Source organism: Triturus cristatus, chromosome 7 (genome assembly GCF_964204655.1).
Source record: "Triturus cristatus chromosome 7, aTriCri1.1, whole genome shotgun sequence".
NCBI lineage: Eukaryota > Metazoa > Chordata > Amphibia > Caudata > Salamandridae > Triturus > Triturus cristatus.
In genome coordinates this window covers 1,721,181,613-1,721,201,149 of record NC_140590.1, presented here as the reverse complement: position 1 = coordinate 1,721,201,149, position 19,537 = coordinate 1,721,181,613, and the positions used below count along the sequence as shown (strand labels likewise).

At 45.5% G+C, this 19,537-nt stretch overlaps 1 protein-coding gene across 4 annotated transcripts in view; it reads left to right on the top strand.

Annotated features, from left to right (window-relative positions):
- The window catches only part of LOC146812892 (alpha-2-macroglobulin-like protein 1), a 262,454-nt gene that overhangs the window by 148,218 nt on the left and 94,699 nt on the right, over positions 1-19,537 (top strand). For 2 of the 4 annotated variants that reach the window (XR_014966933.1, XM_085619960.1), the window contains exons 12-13: positions 492-557; positions 16,342-16,560. Coding sequence is in view for 2 of the 4 variants with exons in the window: in XM_085619960.1 (XP_085476086.1) it covers positions 492-557; positions 16,342-16,560 (285 nt within the window). In the remaining 2 variants the exon portion in view is untranslated. The remainder of the gene's footprint in view (positions 1-491; positions 558-16,341; positions 16,561-19,537) is intronic. The other 2 variants (XR_014966934.1, XM_085619961.1) reach the window with 1 other exon arrangement.

The window sequence follows — 19,537 nt, the reverse complement described above, 5'->3', positions numbered from 1 at the left end:
AAACTTCTGGGAGATTTTCGTATAACCTTCTTCCTTCAACCCCCAAATGATGTCATGAAATAGCTTGGCATCTAACAGGACCATATCTATCACCACCTATAACCAACATATAAGTGAAAAATAGTTTCTTCCATTGTTCCCACGGCATCGGTGGTGAACCAGGCATGGCTAAAAATGTTGGTGGTGATGCCATAGCTTGATCAGACATGTTGAGATGTTCAATAGCTGCAATAAAAATAAAAACAATAGACCAAAATAACAAATTAAAACAAAGAAGTAAAAAAACAAATTAATAAAATAGACTAACACAATTAATTAAAATAATACATTATTTCAATCCATGTGCAAGTCTATCTTCTCCATAGTTCTTCCTTCATTCAACTTCCTAGTCCTTCCTCTTTGTTTGTAGATAGGTTTGTCCAGTTTCTATTTCTAGTTGTGTGACTTCCTTTCCCCTTTTATTCCCTTTATTCTCTGTTTGTTTATTGCAGGCACAGGAAAGAAGTAGGGTTGGCTTAAAACGACACAAGAACAGGAGCAAGAAAGAAGCAGGCTTGGTAAGTAGAGTTTTTATTTCCTTTCATGGAACACACATGCTGGTGTGCTTGACGTCAATCTAAAATGTGTGAAGGCACCGGCACTCAATGTTGTGCCCGAGATCCATAAACTATAAATTAGTGTTTAAGCAGCTGGCTAATTGTCATAGAATAATTACTTCAGCGCGGATCGCTGAACACAGATTTCACATGCAGCCTTCTTGTCTCAAGGAGGTGTCTAATCATTACTTCAGCGCGGATCGCTGAGCACAGATTTCACACGCAACCTTCGTGTCTCAAGGGCGTGTCTCTCATTCAGATGCTCGTGGCGTATCTTGCGCTCCGACTTCAAACGCTTGTGGCGCTCTTGTGCCCAGATTCTTCAAATGATCACAGCTTGTTATACACTTGTGGCGTATCTTATGCATCGACTTCAAATGCTTGTGGTGCTCTCGTGCTCAGTTTCCACAAACGCTCACAGCGCGTCTCGAGCGCTAATCTTTTCCAATGGTTTCTCACAAAAAGGGCTTTATCCTTTACTTTAACTTTACAGAATATATCCTTCAATATTAGGTAAATCTCTCCCTAATTTGAAGAAACTCCTTCAATATTAGTTCATATTCCTACGAGTTGAAAACGATCTTACCAGAGAGATCACTCATTTCACAATGTTCTTTGGACCAGGGGGTGAGGACATCCTCCAGTCTGCCCCCTGCGCAGACACAGCTCGTCGACAGAAAATGTAGTAGTCACACAACTGCAGGTGTGTGTCCAGTAGTATTTATTTCAGGTAGATATCCACAGCAGAACAGCTGCATACACAGCACTGTCTTCAACAGTAATGAGGCTCTCCCCAGAACCTTAAGAATCAGGACAATCCAAGTTGCACCTGGACATTCCAAAAAGATTTACACTGCAGCATATGATTAACACTACACACTCCCTTCGGTACGCCTCATGTTCCCATTCCTCTAGCGCCTCATTCTGCATGGGTCTATGATTCGGTTTTAACTAATTAATTCGTCTTCTCAAATTTTCCAAAATCTTTACATTAAAAGTACCATGCTCTGGGAAAGCTAAAACTCCATCATCCTCTGTATAACTCACCCACTTCTCTAACCATGTACACGCTCTAACATAAAAGAAGCAGGTGATCTTGGAGGAGGTACAGGAACTCCCTCTGTAGTAACTATTGGCTTGTCTTTTTTAAACAAATCTTGTATCATTTTTACCAACTTCATTTTCAACTTCCTCTTTTTTGCTAAATAATTTAGAAATCAAGAAAATTCTTCCGTAATTACGCTCACTCTATTCGCTCACGCTCGTCCAATACCAATGCGACTCACACCAACCAACCAATCACGGCACAACACACACCTGCTATTCTGAACAATGCCAGTATGGCTTTTTGTGATGTCGGTATAACTCCTGCAACTGACCCTCCCTTTACAAAATAACAATACAGCAATATACTACAAAGTCTTTCTAATAAATTCTTAATAGAAACAACACAAAACGCTGCTACTTTGTCTGCTCCACTAAATGAAAAGATAATTCAATCATTCAAAATAACCTTTTACAACCAGTTGAATAACGACCAGCGTCACTCTACTCTCAATTAAGTGAAAAGAGGTCTTGGTACTCCTTTAGGCGTGATTCCCAAAGTTTCGGAAGAGGACTTTCACAATTACAGTCAGGTGAAAAGAGTGGTCTTGGTACTCCTTTAGGTGTACTTTCTAAAGTTTCGGAAGAGGACTTCACTATACATCCAGCTTACTCACTTTCTTTAGAATAGGTCCTTTAAAATAATATCAACAGCCTTTCACTGTTCGATATTACAACAACAGACAAAGTACTTCTCCAGTGCGATACTTTTCCACACTCTTCCTCTGCCCCTGAGGCTAAATCAACATCCCGGGATCGTAGGGAACTCCGTGCCCGTACCTTTAAACTATATAAAACAAAGACACTAACTTTTCATATTAGTATCCAAAATCAATAATTCAACCATTAATTTGCCAAAATAATCAATATAAACCATCAGGCTGCTACTAAAACTGATCCAGCGATCCAGGACTAATAATTTTCTACAGACAAGGCCCAATTTCATTACCCAACAAGTCCCTTCTCGCTGGGTTGAGATACTAAACAAATACCAAACTTACCAAAGACCAAATTATATCTTCATTTCTAATATACAAATTATGGCGATGCAATCTTTATATAGTTGACAGGGTTTGGCAAACTAATACTTGTTTCTAAGAATACTCATAAAACTAGAATAAACACCTCTACTTAAGACAGACTCATTTATGTATTTATAATGATTTATCTAAATAATGTGAAATAAATGCTCATTAATACCAAAATACAGTACAAATCATTGGTCATCACAGAGCACAAATATCTGAGAAATAATGATAAAAATACATCTCAAACTGACAGTGCATAGAGGAGTGGAAAGGCGAAGAGACAAAAGGGTCAGAGGCAAATTACATTTGAAAATGATTATGCAAATTCAGTTTTCTGTCTATACTAACCCAATTGAAATAGGAAAACTACTCCCTGGCCATGAGAGCACTAAGGCCCCTCAAGAAGATTTGAAGAGGTAAAGACTAAGGGGTTGATTATGATGGCGGTCGAATCGCCACCGCCCGGCCAGCGGTGGCGATCTGCCCGCCATCACAACCACATTTACCCCCGCCATATTACCATGGCAGGGGGTACCGCGGTGGACGGAAAGTCCGTCTGCCGCTTTTTTGCAGGTCTTCAATCGTTATGATTGCCGGCTTGTGGAGTTCGGGCATAATATGGTGGCGGTGCCTGGAAGGCAACGCCATCCATATTATGATGCCTGGTGGTAAAGGCTGGCGGGAATTGCTTTTGGGGCCTGTTGTTGGCCCCGGGGGGTTGGAGAGGTGGAAGGCTGCACTTAGGTGGTACCTATGGTACGCCCCTTCATTGCCATGCACAAGGTAGCAAGCACCACACGGTGCCTGCCACGTTGTGCATGGCAATGCACGGCATGCCTCTTTGGCATTGGGGCGGGTGCTGCCGCAATGTTGAAGATGTGGAATGCGACTGCCAGGGTGGCGGTCGCATCCTAATTGGCAGTGTGGGACCTCCGCACTGCTGGAGGCCAGCCCAGGCACCGCTAGGGTGGCAGGCATCCTAATGGGGCCCTAACTCAGGAATCAGCAAACAGGAACAGCCAGCTCAAGAATAGGAGACAGCAAACAAGGGCTCTCCTCACGCGGGTAGGAAAGCAAGCCACCGACTAACCTAACCCCTCCCACCAGGAACCTTAAGTATACCCTAAAATCGAAATGTCCAACCCACATTTGTGTCAGAACAGAGGATTTCTCTACACCACTCTCGTCATGTCCTTCTCACTCAATGTCTTATTGTTTAGTTTTTCTGTATATCTATTTCACACCCAGGAAATACAAATTCGAGCCACTGTCATTGCATTCGTTTCCTCCATCCTGGTCATGTTGAAAATTCTGTGTCACATTTATCCGTTTGTGCCGCATTTAGAGGAAATGTTCCTTCACTTGATGAAGAAATTGTTTCTTTCAGCTGACTCTTGGCAGGCCCACAGGACTCATAAAGGATACTCGACTTCCACCTTCCCCATCTCATTTAACCTTATTTTGAGAATGTATTTTCATTTCATTAACCCAAAAGTTTCCTGTAAAGTAGAAAACCATGCTTCTTTGGAAAACAAACACAGGCATTATGAATCACTTATAATGCTTTCCATTACGCACTCACCCAGTGCTGCATTTATCCATGCGCAACCCAAGTTAATATTATTTTCCAAACAAACGTTAACAAAATGCAAAAAAAGCAGCATAAGTCCTTTTAATTTTTCATTTGTCAAGAAGCATTTGCGGCCTACTATAGTGTTTTTAGTACATGCTTGTGCAGTAGCATTTTCCCTCATGGTAAGCTCTTTTCCACATTGTTTTTTCACCGCACACTGTTAGTAAATGTTACTGAGGGTTGAATTTGAGCAGGTTTTATTTAGCGAAAACCCTGCTCCATCACTCTCTTCAGAACATTTTGTTATTTTTTATTACTTGAAGCATTTTTTTTCTTTGCCGCATCTGTGTGTATATTTTTACCCACAGATTGCTCACGTTATGAATCCTCTCAGGTGCGAGAGTAATTCTTGAAATACTTTTTACTGCTCCTCAACATGGACAGGCTTTACGGTGTCACGTAAGACCTGCTAAGGCTCTGCTACCTCACAAGCAACTGGGTCCCGACAATGTCTACATTTGATATCTCGGCTTGCAGATCCCGAGAACAACTCCACTGCCAGTGAGGAGTGTGTCCTTACGCCCCACAAGGGTGCACAGACAGAATATCGAGTTGTAAATGTCGACCTACCATTATATCGAGTTGTAAATATCGTTGTGCAAAAATATCGACTGCAAGAATATCGTGGTCCAGAATATCGACAGTAAGGTAAGAAAAATTGTTTTTGTTAATATCGAAGTCAGTAATATCATTAGTAAAAATATTGTTGTTTATAATAGAAATTTTTATATTAGTGTGATGTATTTTAGTATGTATTATAAAAGTATGTGATTTAATTTTTGTTCATAAGTATTGCTTTTTTTTATGTGTGTGTGAAAAAATGTTATGTGAATTAAATTTAGCGTTTCAGTTCCATAGCGGGTTGCGGGATTATAGGGGAATAGGGTAGGAAGTAATTTAATTATAATAAGGTAATTAATAATTGTTATTTATTAGTATTTATAAATACTTATTAAATTAATTAATTATTAATTGGTTATTAATATTGATTAACTAATTAATTGATAATTATGTTAATTGTGTTATATTTCTTGGAGCGGGTTGTGGGTTTAAAACTGAATAGGGTGGGAAGTAATTTGATTTAAAATTTAATTATTTGTTATTTATTGGTATTTATAAAACATGTATTAATTATTATTTATTATTAAATAATATTAATTAATTGATTATGTTAATTGTGTTCTGTTTTTGGGGACGGGTTGTGGGTTTATAGGGGGATAGGGTGGGAAGTAATTTAATTATAATTAATTAATATTTTTTATTACTCAATAGTTATGTATTTCATATTGTATAAACTTAATTGTGGCAAATAATTTCTTATTATTAGTTATTAATTGGTTATTAATTTTTAATAATGTATTGTTAATTGTGTCATTTTTTAGCAGCATGTTGTGGGTTGGTAGAGAAGTAGAGTGGGGAGTAATTTAATTTTAATAAAAAAAATCACATTTAAAAAAAAATTATTTAATGTTGATTTATAGTGTTAATTGTGTACATTAATGTATTAAAAATTGTTTATAATCAAATCAATGTTTGTTCAGCGCGACTACTCACCCGTGAGGGTCTCAAGGCGCTGGGGGGTGTGGGGGGGGTTCGCAGGTTCCAATCCATCAAGGAGGGGGTCTGTCGAAGAGCCAGGTTTTGAGGTTTCTTGCGAAGATGGGGAGCGATGTTATCTGTCTGAGGTGGAGCGGAAGATCGTTCCAGGCTCTGGCCGCGCGGAAGGAGAAGGAGCGGTCTCCCGATCTGGTCTTTCTGGTGCGAGGGACCACGGCCTAGGAGAGGTGGGCTGATCATAGGGTCCTTTGGGGTGCGTGGAATTGAAGTCAGCTATTCAGGTATGCTGGTCCGGTGTCGTGGAGGGCCTTGTGAGCATGGGTTAGCATCTTGAAGGTGACTCTCGCTTCGATGGGGAGCCAGTGGAGTGTGCGCAGGTGCTGAGAGATGTGGCAGTGTCTTGGCAGGTTGAGGACCAGTCTTACGGCGGCGCTTTGGATGTTCTGTAGCTTGCGGTGAGGTTCTTGTTTATTCCGGCATAGAGGGCGTTAACGTAGTCGAGCCTGCTGGTGACCAGGGCGTGAGTGACGGTCTTTCTGTGTTCGAGGGGGATCCATTTGAAGGTCTTACGTAAGAGGCGGAGGGTGTGGAAGCAGGAGGATGATATGGAGTTGATCTGGCGGTCCATTTTGAGCTCTGAGTTCAGGATGATTCCCAGGTTGCATGCGTGGTCCGTGTGGGTGGGCGGGCTTCCGAGGGCGGGGGGCCACCAGGTGTCGTTCCAGGCATCTGGGTTTGGGCTCATGTTGAGTACTTTCGTTTTGTTGGTGTTTAGTTGAAGGCAGCTGTTTTTCATCCATTTGGCGACGGCTTCCATGCCTTCTCGAAAGTTGTGTCTTGCGGTGTTGGGTTTGTTGGATAGGGAGAGGATGAGTTGGGTGTCGCCTGCGTATGACACAATGTTGAGTCCGTAGGTTCTGATGATGGGGGCGAGCAGAGCCATGTAGACGTTGAAGAGCGTAGGGCTGAGGGAGGACCACTGGGGGACTCCGCAGGTGGTAGGTGTAGAGTCCAAGAGGAAGGGGGGAGTCAGACCTGCTGCGTTTTGCCGGAGAGGAAGGAGCGGATCCAGTCGAGGGCCTTGTCTTGGATCCCTGCGTCGTGGAGTCTGCGTATTAGGGTGCGGTGAGAGACTGTGTCAAACGCCGCTGAGAGGTTGAGGAGGATGAGGGCTGCTGTTTCTCCTTTGTCTAGTAAGGTACCGGCATCGCCTGTTGCAGCGAGGAGGGCGGTTTCCGTACTGTGTTTTTTTCTGAATCAAGGATGTGCTCTTCGATGAATGTGGCGAGTTGGCTGTTGATGGCTTTCTCGATTACTTTTGATGGGAATGGGAGCAAGGAGATGGGTCTGTAGTTTCTGAGGTCGGTGGGGTCCACTGAGGGTTTCTTCAGGAGGGTGTTGATCTCAGCGTGTTTCCAGTCAGGGAACGAGGCAGTTGCCAGGGAGCGGTTGATGGTGTGGCAGAGCATGGGTGCGATGGTGTCGGCGGCTCTGTTGAAAATCTGGTGGGGGCAGAGGTCCGTGGGGGCCCTAGAGTGGATTGATTTCATTGTCTTCAGTGTGTCTTCGGTGGTGAGGGCTGTCCAGTTGTCGATCACTGGCTTCAGGGTGTCGGGGTGGTTGGTGAGGGTTCAGTGTGTTGGTTGTCTTTGTCAAAGTTATCATAGATGCTCTTGATTTTGTGGTGGAAAAAGCTGCTGAGTTTCTCGCAGAGGTCTTTTGAGGGAGGGATGTCGGTGGACTCACTGGTGGGTTGGGCAAACTGCTTGATTATGTTGAAGAGTTCTTTGCTGTTGTGTGCATGAGTGGAGATTCTGTCTTCAATTGCTTTTTTCCTCATTTTTCAGATGAGTTGGTGGTGGGTGTTGGTGGCGGCTCTGAAGTTGTTGTGGGCTTCTGTGGTTTTGGTGTTCCTCCAGGCCTTTTTGAGGCGGCAGCAACCGCGTCTGGACTCTCAAAGTTCGGTGGTGAACCATCTAGCTTTATCGGCGTGGATGTTGTTGCTTTTCTTGAGGGGGGCTATAGTGTTGGTGCTGTCGGAGATTGCCTTCTGTGCATGGTTCGGGCTGCGGTGTTGGCATCGTCATTTTCCGCTATGGTTGGGGTGGAGTTGCTGAGTGATGAGGTTAGTTGTTCGTCGGTGATTCTGGTCCAGTTTCTTCGTGGGAGCAGGTGCTGGTGTCTGTGGATGGTGGGTGTTCTGAAGGTGAAGTGGACGCATCGATGGTCAGTCCATGGGAGTTCGGTGGTGTGGCTGAAGGTGATGGAGTTTCCTGTTGTGAAGAGGTGGTCGAGGGTGGGTCCTGCTGAGTGCATGGGTTTGGTCACGATCTGGCAGAGTCCAATGTTGTGGAGGTTGTCCAGGAGGGATGTCGTGCTGGGGTCCAGTTGGTTGTCGAGGTGGAAGTTGAGGTCTCCCAGTAGGGTGTCCACCAACTGGACGCGATGGCATGCGGCGAGATGATGTCCGTGATGGAGTTGGCGAAAAGTCCGCGGGGTCCAGAGGGTCGGTAGATGAGGGGTCCTTGGAGCGTGGAGGTAGGGCTGGCCAGTATCTTGAAGTGAAGGTGTTCCATCAGGTCTGTGGGCTCGTCGGTGAGTGTGCTCAGGCAGAGGGTGGATTTGTGGACGATGGCGATTCCTCCTCCCGGGTGGGTGGGGTGGTCCTTCCTGAAGATCTTGTATCCTTGGGGAATGGCAATGGCGATGTCCGGTCCCGAGGTGGTGTTTGTCCAGGTTTCGGTAAAGAATGCTACGTCCGGGGTAGTGCTGTCGAGGAGGTCCCAGATTTCAGTGGCATGCTTGTGGAGGGATCGGACGTTAAGGAAGATGCTTTGCAGGGTATTCGGTTCGGATTGTGCTGGGTCAGTGGTCTTGGCGGTGCTGCAGGTGTGCCGGTAGCGGTGGCAGCTGAAGGGTCCGTGGGTGTCGACTGGTGATACTAGCTTTCAGTTGTTGCTGCGGCCTGGGTTGAGAGCATGGAGGTCCGCTGGGTCGTAGTGTTGGCTGTGCAGAGATCCAGGGTTCCTGGCGCTGGTCGCAGTTGGGTCGTGGATGGGCGCAGACGAGCTTGCCTTTGGCGTCCCGGCGGCGCGGCCGCCATTAAGTAGGGGTCGAGGAGGGCTGGACAGCTGGAAGGTGGGGAGGGGAGCTGGATTGGGCCGGTCGCACTGGCCGTGCTGGGGGGAGGGGCCGCGGGGGAAGCAGCGGCGGGGAAAAATTGGCTGAAAAAGGAAAAAGGAAAAAGGCAAAAAGAGAGAAAAATGTGCAAATAAGGCAGCAAAAGTGCAAGAAAGAATGGAGGAAAGACACAGAGGACACAGGAGAGTGAAAGGGGGAGATTGAGATGAGGGTTTAAAACGGGTGAAAAATGGAGGAAAGACACAGAAGGAGAGTGAAGGGGGAGATAGAAGTGAGGGAAAAAACGGGTGAAAAGGAGAAAAAAAGCAGAGCAAGAGAATGGAGACAGGGGTCCACCGGACCACCAGGGATGAGGCGCAGGTGAAACCTGCAGGTGGAGGAGACCTCGAACACCAACACTCGAGAGTGCAGGGGCTTGGGTGAAGGCCTCACTTAATGGTGTAACTGCGAGGGAGGAAGAGCAATTTCACTGACAATGAGTCAGTGGTCTTGCTCGCCTGTCCCTGCAGCAGTCCCCATTAAGTAGAGGTCGGGGAGGGCTGGACAGCTGGAAGGCGGGGAGGGGAGCTGGATTGGGATGGTCGCTCTGGTCGTGCTGTGGGGGAGGGGCCACGGGGGCAGCAGCGGCGGGAAAAAATGTGCTGAAAAAGGCAAAAGGAAAAAGGCAAAAAGAGAGAGAAAAGTGCAAATGAGGCAGCAAAAGTGCCAGAAAGAGTGGAGGAAAGATACAGAGGACACAGGAGAGTGAAAGTGGGAGATTGAGATGGGGTAAAAAACGAGTAAAAAACGGAGGAAAGACACAGAAAGACAGTGAAGGGGGGAGCTTGAAATGATGGGAAAACGACAGAAAAAGTGCAAGAAAGAGTGGAGGAAAGACACATAGGACACAGGAGAGTGAAAGGGGGAGACTGAGATGAGGGTAAAAAAACGAGTGAAAAACGGAGGAAAGACACAGAAGGAGAGTGAAGGGGGGAGCTTGAAATGAGGGGAAAACGACAGAAAATAAAGGAAAGACCCAGAAGGAGAGTGAAGGGGGAGACAGAAGTGAGGGAAAAAACGAGTGAAAAGGAGAGAAAAAGCAGAGCAAGAGAATGGAGACAGAGGTCCACTGGACCACCAGGGATGAGGTGCAGGTGAAACCTGCAGGTGGAGGAGGGACTCGAACACCAACACTCAAGAGTGCAGGGGCTTGGGGGAAGGCCTCACTTAATGGTGGAGTTGCAAGGGAGGGAGAGCAATTTCACTGACAATGAGTCAGTGAGTCAGTGGTCTTACAAGTAATTGCTTGTTAATTGTTATTAATTGAGTAATTAATTGTTAATTAATTATGTTAATTGTGTAATGTTTTACGACATTGGGGGTGTCATTTATAGGGTAATATGGTGTGAGGTAAATTATTTTCAATTTAATTGTTTGTTAATTAATGCAATTTTTTTTGCTGGAGTGGGAATAATGAATTATTCCCTATTCTATCCAACACTTTCCCTACAGTTGCACTTGCTGGAGTGGGAATTGTAAATGATTCCCCTCCTCTATCTAGCACTTTCCCTACTGTTACACTTGCTGGAGTGGGAATAGTGATTTCTACCCCTCTGCTATCCAACACTTTCCCTACTGTTGCACTCTCTGGAGTAGGAATAGTAATTTGTACCCCTACACTATCCAACACTTTCCCTACTGTTGCACTCACTGGAGTGGGAATAGTAAATTATTCTCCTCCGCAATCCAACACTTTCCCTACTGTTGCACCCCCTATAGTTGGAATAGTAAATAATTCCCCTCCGCTATCCAACATTTTCCCTACTGTTGCACTCACTGGAGGTGGAATAGTAATTTTTACCCCTACGCTATCCAACACTTTCCCTAATGTTGTACTCACTGGAGTGGGAATAGTAATTTTTACCACTCCGCTATTCAACACTTTCCCTACTGTTGCACTCTCTGGAGCAGGGAGTAGTAATTTTTACCCCTACACTATCCAACACTATCCCTACTGTTGCACTTGCTGGAGTGGGAATAGTAATTCTTACACTCCTTTATCTAACACTTTCCCTACTGTTGCACTTGCTGGAGTTGAAATAGTAAATTATTCCCCTCCACTATCCAACACTTTCCCTACTGTTGCACTCCCTGGAGTTTGAATAGTAATTTGTAACAACAATATTTTTTTTACGACATTTTTGCACTTACCATTATGTAGACTGGACAACAATATTTTTGTGTCGATATTCTGCCAGTGATTCCCCACAAGGTAATGAAAGAGAGAGGAGCCGGACTCTTCATGGCATTCCCATTCTAAGTTGCTTCCACAGCCTAGTCTTAGAAATGAGCGCATCCCAAAGAAAAATCATACAAAAAGCTCAAAGAACATCTCAACAGGGAGGCCTTCTCAATCTGACATAATTCCTGTTCCATGGACAGGTCTGAGAGCCATCTGCATAGTCCCCAAACCCTGTACTCATCACTGTCATTGGAGTGATTCCAGATTTTCCACGCTGTGAGCTGATCCCAAACTGGTGGTGGTCATTAGTGTGTCCCTGCCCTGGATCTTCTGCTCTGTACTACCTCTCTCTGGCACACTTCATAGAGCTTTGGGATCTTTCACTATGCCTCTCTCTGTGGACTCTGCCTCGAAAACCTGTTAAGTCTGACTTTCGAGACCTTAAACCAATATATCTCAGGAGGCACCTCTAGCTGCTTCCTTGAAGGCCTTGCCAACTGGTGCTGCTCTCTGCGGCACAACTCTGAATTCAACTGCTTTTCTGCTGAAGATAAAGACAACCCTCAAAGCAATTAAGAAATTCATACCCTCCTTTCAGAAGGTTTCCGTGTCTGAGCCTCTGCAACATGCTCAATGGTTCGCGAGCATGGCAACATCCTTGGGTCAGATGGTTTACAATATTGTTCAGTATATTGATGATGATGAAGAGGAGATTGGTGACAGAGAGTTTATAATATCCTTCCTGCTTCAAAGACTGCAACATGTCAGTGAGCTTGTGACCGCTTTTGAAATTGATTAGAAATGCCAATCCAATCATAACATTTATTTCAGTCATTCAGACCATAAAAGTGCAAGTGCATATAGTACAGAAATTTGATGTTACATACATGGAAATAATTCATTAAATAAATAGCAACAGTTGTCAATACGATTTGTGCCTTTTAGATATAAAAATTTAAGACAACAGTTAAAACAATACAAAATGAGATATCAGAGGAATAGGCCCGATTAAATTAGCAAGAAAGACCCACTTTATTATCACAATGTTAAAATGTTCAACGGAATACTAAAAAAAAGGACATAATAATTATTAGTCAAGAACTGGTTAAAAGTAGGTGATAAAAAAATTAAGAGGTGTGCCTTGTCACTTCTTTGCAGCATACCTTCTAATAATCCACATTTTCCCAAGAAATGATCCAAAGGGTCCCAGGAAAATGTTTGCAGCTTGCTAAAAGAGATTCTTCAGTCTTCCTCATCAATGTGGTTCTCTTGGGTCTGGCTCTTGCAGCCAAGGGCAAGTCCTCCTCTGCTCCAATAGTGATTCAGCAGGAGGCTAGGTGCCATTAGCCGGCTTTGATGAACCTGATGGTCACTCGCAACAACACTCATTGCCCGCTGCTCTGCTCCTTGCAGTTTTCACCACAAGAGTTCTGATGGATGCGTTCTATTTCGATTGTAACTTTAACCTGGACTATATATTTTCCTCCAGGCCTGAACTTATTATGCTCTCCAATATTTGAGGCAGGAGCGTGGGCAGGTGATCTGGGTTGCACACAGACTGGGCTCAGATAGTGTGGGATGAGAAGTGGCATTGCCTGTTTGTTTTCCCCTTCTTCCTCTTTTACTCAGCAAGGACCTCTGCTTGTAATGAGAGAGATAAATGCTTCATCTATCTTCCCAGTCTCTACCATTTTGTGTCACAGTGGGCCGCAGAGAACGCTGACCCTCTTAAGGCATGATTTTATGATATTGTGCAGTTTGTGATTTATTTGGCCCCTGCAAGGCTTGCTCTTGGCACTGTGAGAGTTTACCTGTTAACCTTGTCAACTTTTCTTTGTGTACCATATGAGCATTTCTTATTCAAATCTCCTGCTATGATGTGGTTTCTAAGCCATATGTTTTGATCTTTGCCTTTTATCATACCCCAGTTGGACTGTAACTTGGTGCTCACTTTTAGGATGGGTTCTCATTTTGAGCCCATGAATTTCCTCTATTCCTTGAGGTTTCTCAGGATGAAAACTGTCTTCCTTATTGCTATATCCTCTGATCACCATGTCAGTGAGCCCCAGGCCCTTTCTCTTCATCCTCAGTTGTGCTCATTCTTTCTCAGCTTTCTGGAGGACCTCCTTTCAGCTGAAGGTGGTCTGTCCATTTCATGTCAGGCAAACCATTACCTTTCTGCCATTCTTTCTTCCTCCACATTCTACCAAGAATGAGACTCAACTGCATCACTTGGACCCTCGCCAAGCTCTACCTTCTACATGGACAGAACTCAGGACAATTGTGCTGAGCATCAGCTGTCTCATGGTCTCATGACTTTGCTTCTACCAAGGTGGGAAAGGTGGTCGTGAAGAGGATGATTTCTCCCTGAATTGTCCTATGTATTTATTTGTGTTATGGCCTTGCCAAGTAGGAGTCCGCTGCTGTCATCAGCATGCACTGCACACAGGTCAAAGCCACTTCTTTGGCAATGACCAGGAGTGGTCTTTTTCTGATCATTTGTTGAGCTGCGATGCAACTTCAAACCACACCTTCACAAGGCACTACTGCCTTAATTCCCAAGTCCATGGGGTGTTCATTTTTCTAGACACATGCTGCAATAATTTTTGGAGACATCATCTCCTCAGAGCACCTCTTTTGGGAGTCCTGCTTTTGTACTGATTCACAAGATGTGGAATCTGCGGGTAGACATGTCCATCAAAAAGAAATATCATTTTTGTTCAGTAATGCTCTTTCTGGTGGATGCTCTATCTACCTGCAGATTGCTCACCAAACCACCAACCTCCATGTTTTGAGGACAGTTTTTTTTGTAATAAGGTCCAAAGGCTGGTGATATTCACTGCCACTCATTCTCTTGATCATTGTCAATCTTGTCTTCAGCTCCGTGAGCATAAAGAAAGGGCAGGAACCAACGTCAGAGTGTTGGGTGGCACCTTACATGGCTCCTTTTTGTGACATTGGGCCAGGTCCTAGAGCCATGGCTGGAACACAGCTGCACCATCCATCAGCACTGAGGAGCTGTTGAAAGAGTGTCCGCATCCAGTTTAGCACATGGGAGGATTCTCAAGGAATCTTCTGGTAGATTCAATATTCACTGGAAAAATCACGATCATTACCAAAGCTAAGTAAATTTTTCTGTAGGTGGAGAGATGGAGATGTCTCATAGCTAGGGGAGAGTGATTGCTCATACACGAACGCAAATATGATAATTCAGGAGACAACATTTTTCAGACAGTGAAAATAGTGCTTGCTGAACTAATTATCGTTGAATTGATTTCACAGTTTCCTTAAGTGTTGGAACAGTTCACAACTCATCAAGAGCCCTAAACCATATACTGTTTTCTGGGTCAGTTGGCCACCACCCCCATCTTCCACAATCGTCCCCAGAAAACCCATGCATGTATTGCTTTCCAGCAAGATTCTCTTTACATGCTAACATCCACTTTTACTCAAGTTCTCAATCAATCAGTGAATACATCTTATCAGCATCCTCAGAATTTCTTGGCCAACTGACACTTCAACACTTTTGACCCATTACCCATGTTTTTTGGGGGGTAAAACCGTTAACTATTATGTGTAAAAGCAGACACATTAATACCAATGTGCCTTCAGATCCGGGTAAAATTCTTACAGATCTCCACAGATGAAAATGTGGAAGCACCTGAGAACCAAAAAAGAGGTAGGGTAACTCTGTGCATCTTTCAAGAAGGACTGATTTCACACTTTGGGGTCGATTATGATGTAGGGCAGAGCGCCACCGCCCGCATGGCGGTGGCGATCCACCCTACATCATACTTTGCCCGCCACCCATTTCCCCCCGCCATATTAGTATGGCAGGGGGACCCCGGTGGACGGAAAGACCGTCCGCCAGTTTTCCGCCGGTCGCCCGGGTGGAAAAGGGTCTGGATATGGTGGCGGTGTCTGCTAGACACCGCCATGCATATTAGCATGGGTGCAGGAAGCAGCCTTTCCGTGGCGGCATTGCTGCCACGGAAAGGCATGCAGATTTTTCTTTCGGGGCCCGTTGCGGGACCCCAGGGTATTGGGGGGTGCACATGGGGGTACCTATGGTTCCCCCCTATGTTGTCACAGACAAGGTGGCAGGCACCACGCGGTGCCTGTCACCTTGTGCATGACAATGCGCAACGTGCATTCCCAGCATTGTGGTGGACGGTGCTGTGAGCATCGCCCGCCACAATGCTGGGAATGAAGGATGCCACCACCACGGCGGCGGTGGTATCCTAATTGCAGGTGCGGGACCGCCGCAGCACTGGCCGCCGGTCCCAGCACCGCTAATAGGCCCCTAGACTCCAAGTTTGATAGTCATATGACCAGATTCCGTCTACTTGGATGACAAACTTTTCGGTCTGTCCATGGGAGATAGCTGGTTTCCTTGATTTGCATGTGTTTTCACGCATGTGTGTAGCTATGCATGTGGGAGAGATCTCAGTGTACGCATGTATGCAATGTCCATTGTGTGAGTGTGTTAACACATGCATGTAACTATGCTTGTAACTATGAGTGTCAGAGAGATCTCAGTGTACGTATGTGTTATGTTATGTTACTTGGGTATTTGTAAAAGCGCACGTACACTAGCAGGTTTCTTGGCGCTGAAGGTCTGAGCAGAAACGTTACAGGCAAGGGAGCATCTAGTTATAAGCCAAGGTAAACAGCCTTATTTTGAGCTGTTTCCTGAACAGCATGTAATCTACCTCAAGCCTCAGTGAAATGGGTAATGAGTTCCAGAGCCTCGGACCCAAAAAGGAGAACCGAGTCCCCCCGATGCGTTTGAATCTGGGAACAACCAAGAGATTCAAATGCATTGATCTCAAGATACGTAGGGGTGAGTACTTACTGATTCGCGAAGAGATGAAATTAGGACCAGTTCCCTGAATTGCTCTAATGAGAATGCAGCCAGTTTTAAACATAGCTCTCTGTTCCACATGTGTGTGATGTTTACTGTGTGTGTGGGACTCATGCTGCAAGTACCCCAGGCATTGCAAATATACTATGTTCAGCCTCGTCCAACGATGGATAATGTCTCCAATCTCAACACTGCAGGGTCAGTCCTGGCCCCTCGGGCAACAGGATAAGTGGGAGTACTACGAAGAAGCTGAGAAGACTGTCAAACGCTTCTGGGTGGACGGCAAGAGCTACCTGTCTATCCGCCCCCAGAGTGGGCCCCTCCAGTGTGGACAACAGGAAGAGGTGACCGTGGACTACACCCTGGACTCTAAAGACGTGGAAGAGAAGGCCCAAGAAGTGGTGTTCAACTACCTGGTGAGTAAATACTGACCCACTACATAGATACTAGAAGAAGGTGTCCCTCTGGTCAATGTGAAATTCTTAGATATGGGGGGGAGTTGTTCCTCTGGGTGGTGAGGGTTGCCCATACGGGTGGGAAACAGTTGCTGCTATGTGGGCTCTGGTCTGCCCAGACCAGTAGGGCATAACATCGTTATTTCTTTAGATGTTTTGCATAGCGCCTAGAAGACCCGATGGTGTCAAAGCGTTACATGCAGTAGCCATTTTACAAATGAGAAAAGTGATTGGGATCGACTGTTGTGTGGCTAATGATCATGAATCGTGTGAGTCCTCGATACTTAGAGGTTAATATAAAAAATGTCCCAAGTAAACTGATTTAGGGTAAAGAAACGCAGACCATGATTCGAGTACAGAAAGATGCTCTGGTGTGTTACACTGGTTGAAGCCGAAGTAGTTTACTCCTCTGAGTGGTAAGCTGCTCTCAGACAGGAGGAAGTGTACCAATATGCCCCCCATCAATGTTGGCATGCATGGAACAGCCCTGGTCAGGCAGTGCCCCAAAAAGGCAATCACCAGAGTTCTAACAGGAAACGTATCAGATTCTACAAGAGGGGGGAAGTAAGTATGGCTGTTTTTAGGTCTCGCGAGCCAAAGGCTCGAAGAGACATTTTATATGTGGGATTTTCAAAGTGCTACCCACAGTCTTTTGGCTGGCCTAAACCTTGAGTGCACGATCATCACATGCACGTGCACAGCTGCTCCTCTGCTCATTGCATTCCCCCCTCCCTTCTCACCCAGCCCTTTGATGCTCTGCTCGATTACTTTCACTTTCACCGCTTTGACCCTTGCATTCCCCCCTCCCTTCTCACCCAGCCCTTTGATGCTCTGCTCGCATCTCCCTCCTCCCTGGGCGTGAAGGGAGACAGAGCCATCCTGCTTGATTAATGGCTTTGCATTCCCATGTGTTCCCGTAGTAAACATGTTATATTTTGATTTCCCTCTACCGTGACTCAGGGTTCTTTGGGCTCAAACGTCAGCATTTCTAGAATGTAAACCTCTTGTTGGCTGCGCTCTGGCAGCATGGACTCTCGCACCTTTAAATTACATTTTGCCAGCGTAGCCCATGTGGAATCAGATTACGAAAGCGAGACTTGGCGCTGCCTGATGTCTGTGTAAATAGAAAGAAGAGATGAGTTTCTGTCCATTGATCATTTGCACGGAAATTAAAATACCCGTTTCTGCCGAATAGTTCAGTGTCTGCCTTGACACACCAGCTCTTCCGTCTTGTTTTTGTTATGCTCGTGCCTTTCCCCGTCCCTCGTTGCTAGTTTTAAAGATAAGAGGAATTTATATGCATCCTCGTTTGTTTTGACTGAACAAAGGGAATATATTCACCTTGAAAAGAGCACTGTGCCAGCAACCCGTCTGTGCTGAGGTACGACGCAACTCCTCCTTCGCAGCTACAATTCCGTTCTGCACAAAGGCTATGCAACTGCACAACCTGTGTACTTCACAGTGCTGCTTCCCAGCCTGCACTGACTGCACTGAATCCGCACACGGCAGTGCAACCACCGAGGAACGCTGAGCTCACACACACCACCAATTCGTCCCCTCAGCCTGTACTCAATGCCCATCCTGGACTGTAGCGCTATATAAGGCTTTAATGCTCCTTAAGGGCCATTTCACCGCACAAAACCCGCCGAAAGGCAGTGCGGCGCTGTTCATGCCCTTAGGCGCATTTAACAATACATTAACTCTAGAGTAACGGCATATCGGGGACTGTCAATACAGACACCAAGCGCACTGCTATAAAACACCCCATCTCAGGAGCTTCAAAACAGACACAGAGTACACAGTGAACTGCTAACAAAATACCTGTCAGGGTCTTTGCGAACCAGGATATTAACAACGTCGTCGAGAGACGGCATATCTCGTCTTTCAAACAAAACTACCCAGCAACCAGTGTAACCAAACTGCTACTCAGGGTCTTTGTGTACTGGGACACCAAACACAGAGAAAAGACGTTGTGGACTTTCAACATCAGAGCGTCATGGCATGAATTTAAAAAAGAAAACAGACACTCGGAGCACAGTGTAAAGAAACTGCACCTTGCAAACTTAAATAAAACAGATGCCGGTGCGCAGAGTAAAGCAACAGAATGGCAGGATTTTAGAAACAGACATCCTGTGCGAACTGCATCTCAGAGCTTTTAAAGTCTTGGGAGACACAGCACCACGAGTAAACAAATGCAGGGTAGTCTTACAACTTGTCTTCTAGTCCCACTTGGAGAATGACCATGGTTCAGGAAGACCGGGGCCTCCTTGCGTGACGTGGATTCATGGGTGATTGCACCCGCTCTTCACCCACCCTCTGCTCCCACCATCGCTTCACTTCAGCATACAGAACCTCAACCCACCTGCATGTGGTCTCACTACCCTTACCTTCAGCCCGCAGATTTACCTCAACTGTTCTCGTTTCCACCACTACCCTAACACAAGTACAGTGTACCCCAAACATCCTCGCATACACCCCCACACCCACCGTACCCCAAACCTTCTCGCATATCCCCTTATGCACAGAACCCATCTCATCATACCCCTACACATGCACTTTATACCAAAATATCCTTGCACACTCCCACACACGCAGTGTACCCCAACCCTCCTTGCATACCCCTCACACAGAGTGCACTCGAAACCTACACTCATACCCCCACACACGCAGTGTATCCCAACCCACCTAGCATACCCCAGACACAGAGCGTACTCCTACCCTCCTTTCATACCCCCCACACTTGCAATGCAATAGGTCTCGCATTACTGAGCTATTGGTGTTGCATTATTATTAGCAATGCCAATAGCTCAAACTTTAATAATCCGAGACCTATTGCATTGCAAATGCTTGTTTTAGTTGAAAACAGGTTGGCATTTTTGTAGCGCGATATTTGATTTATGAAGGGTGCATTTGGCATCAGCTGATGTTGTTTAGTCTG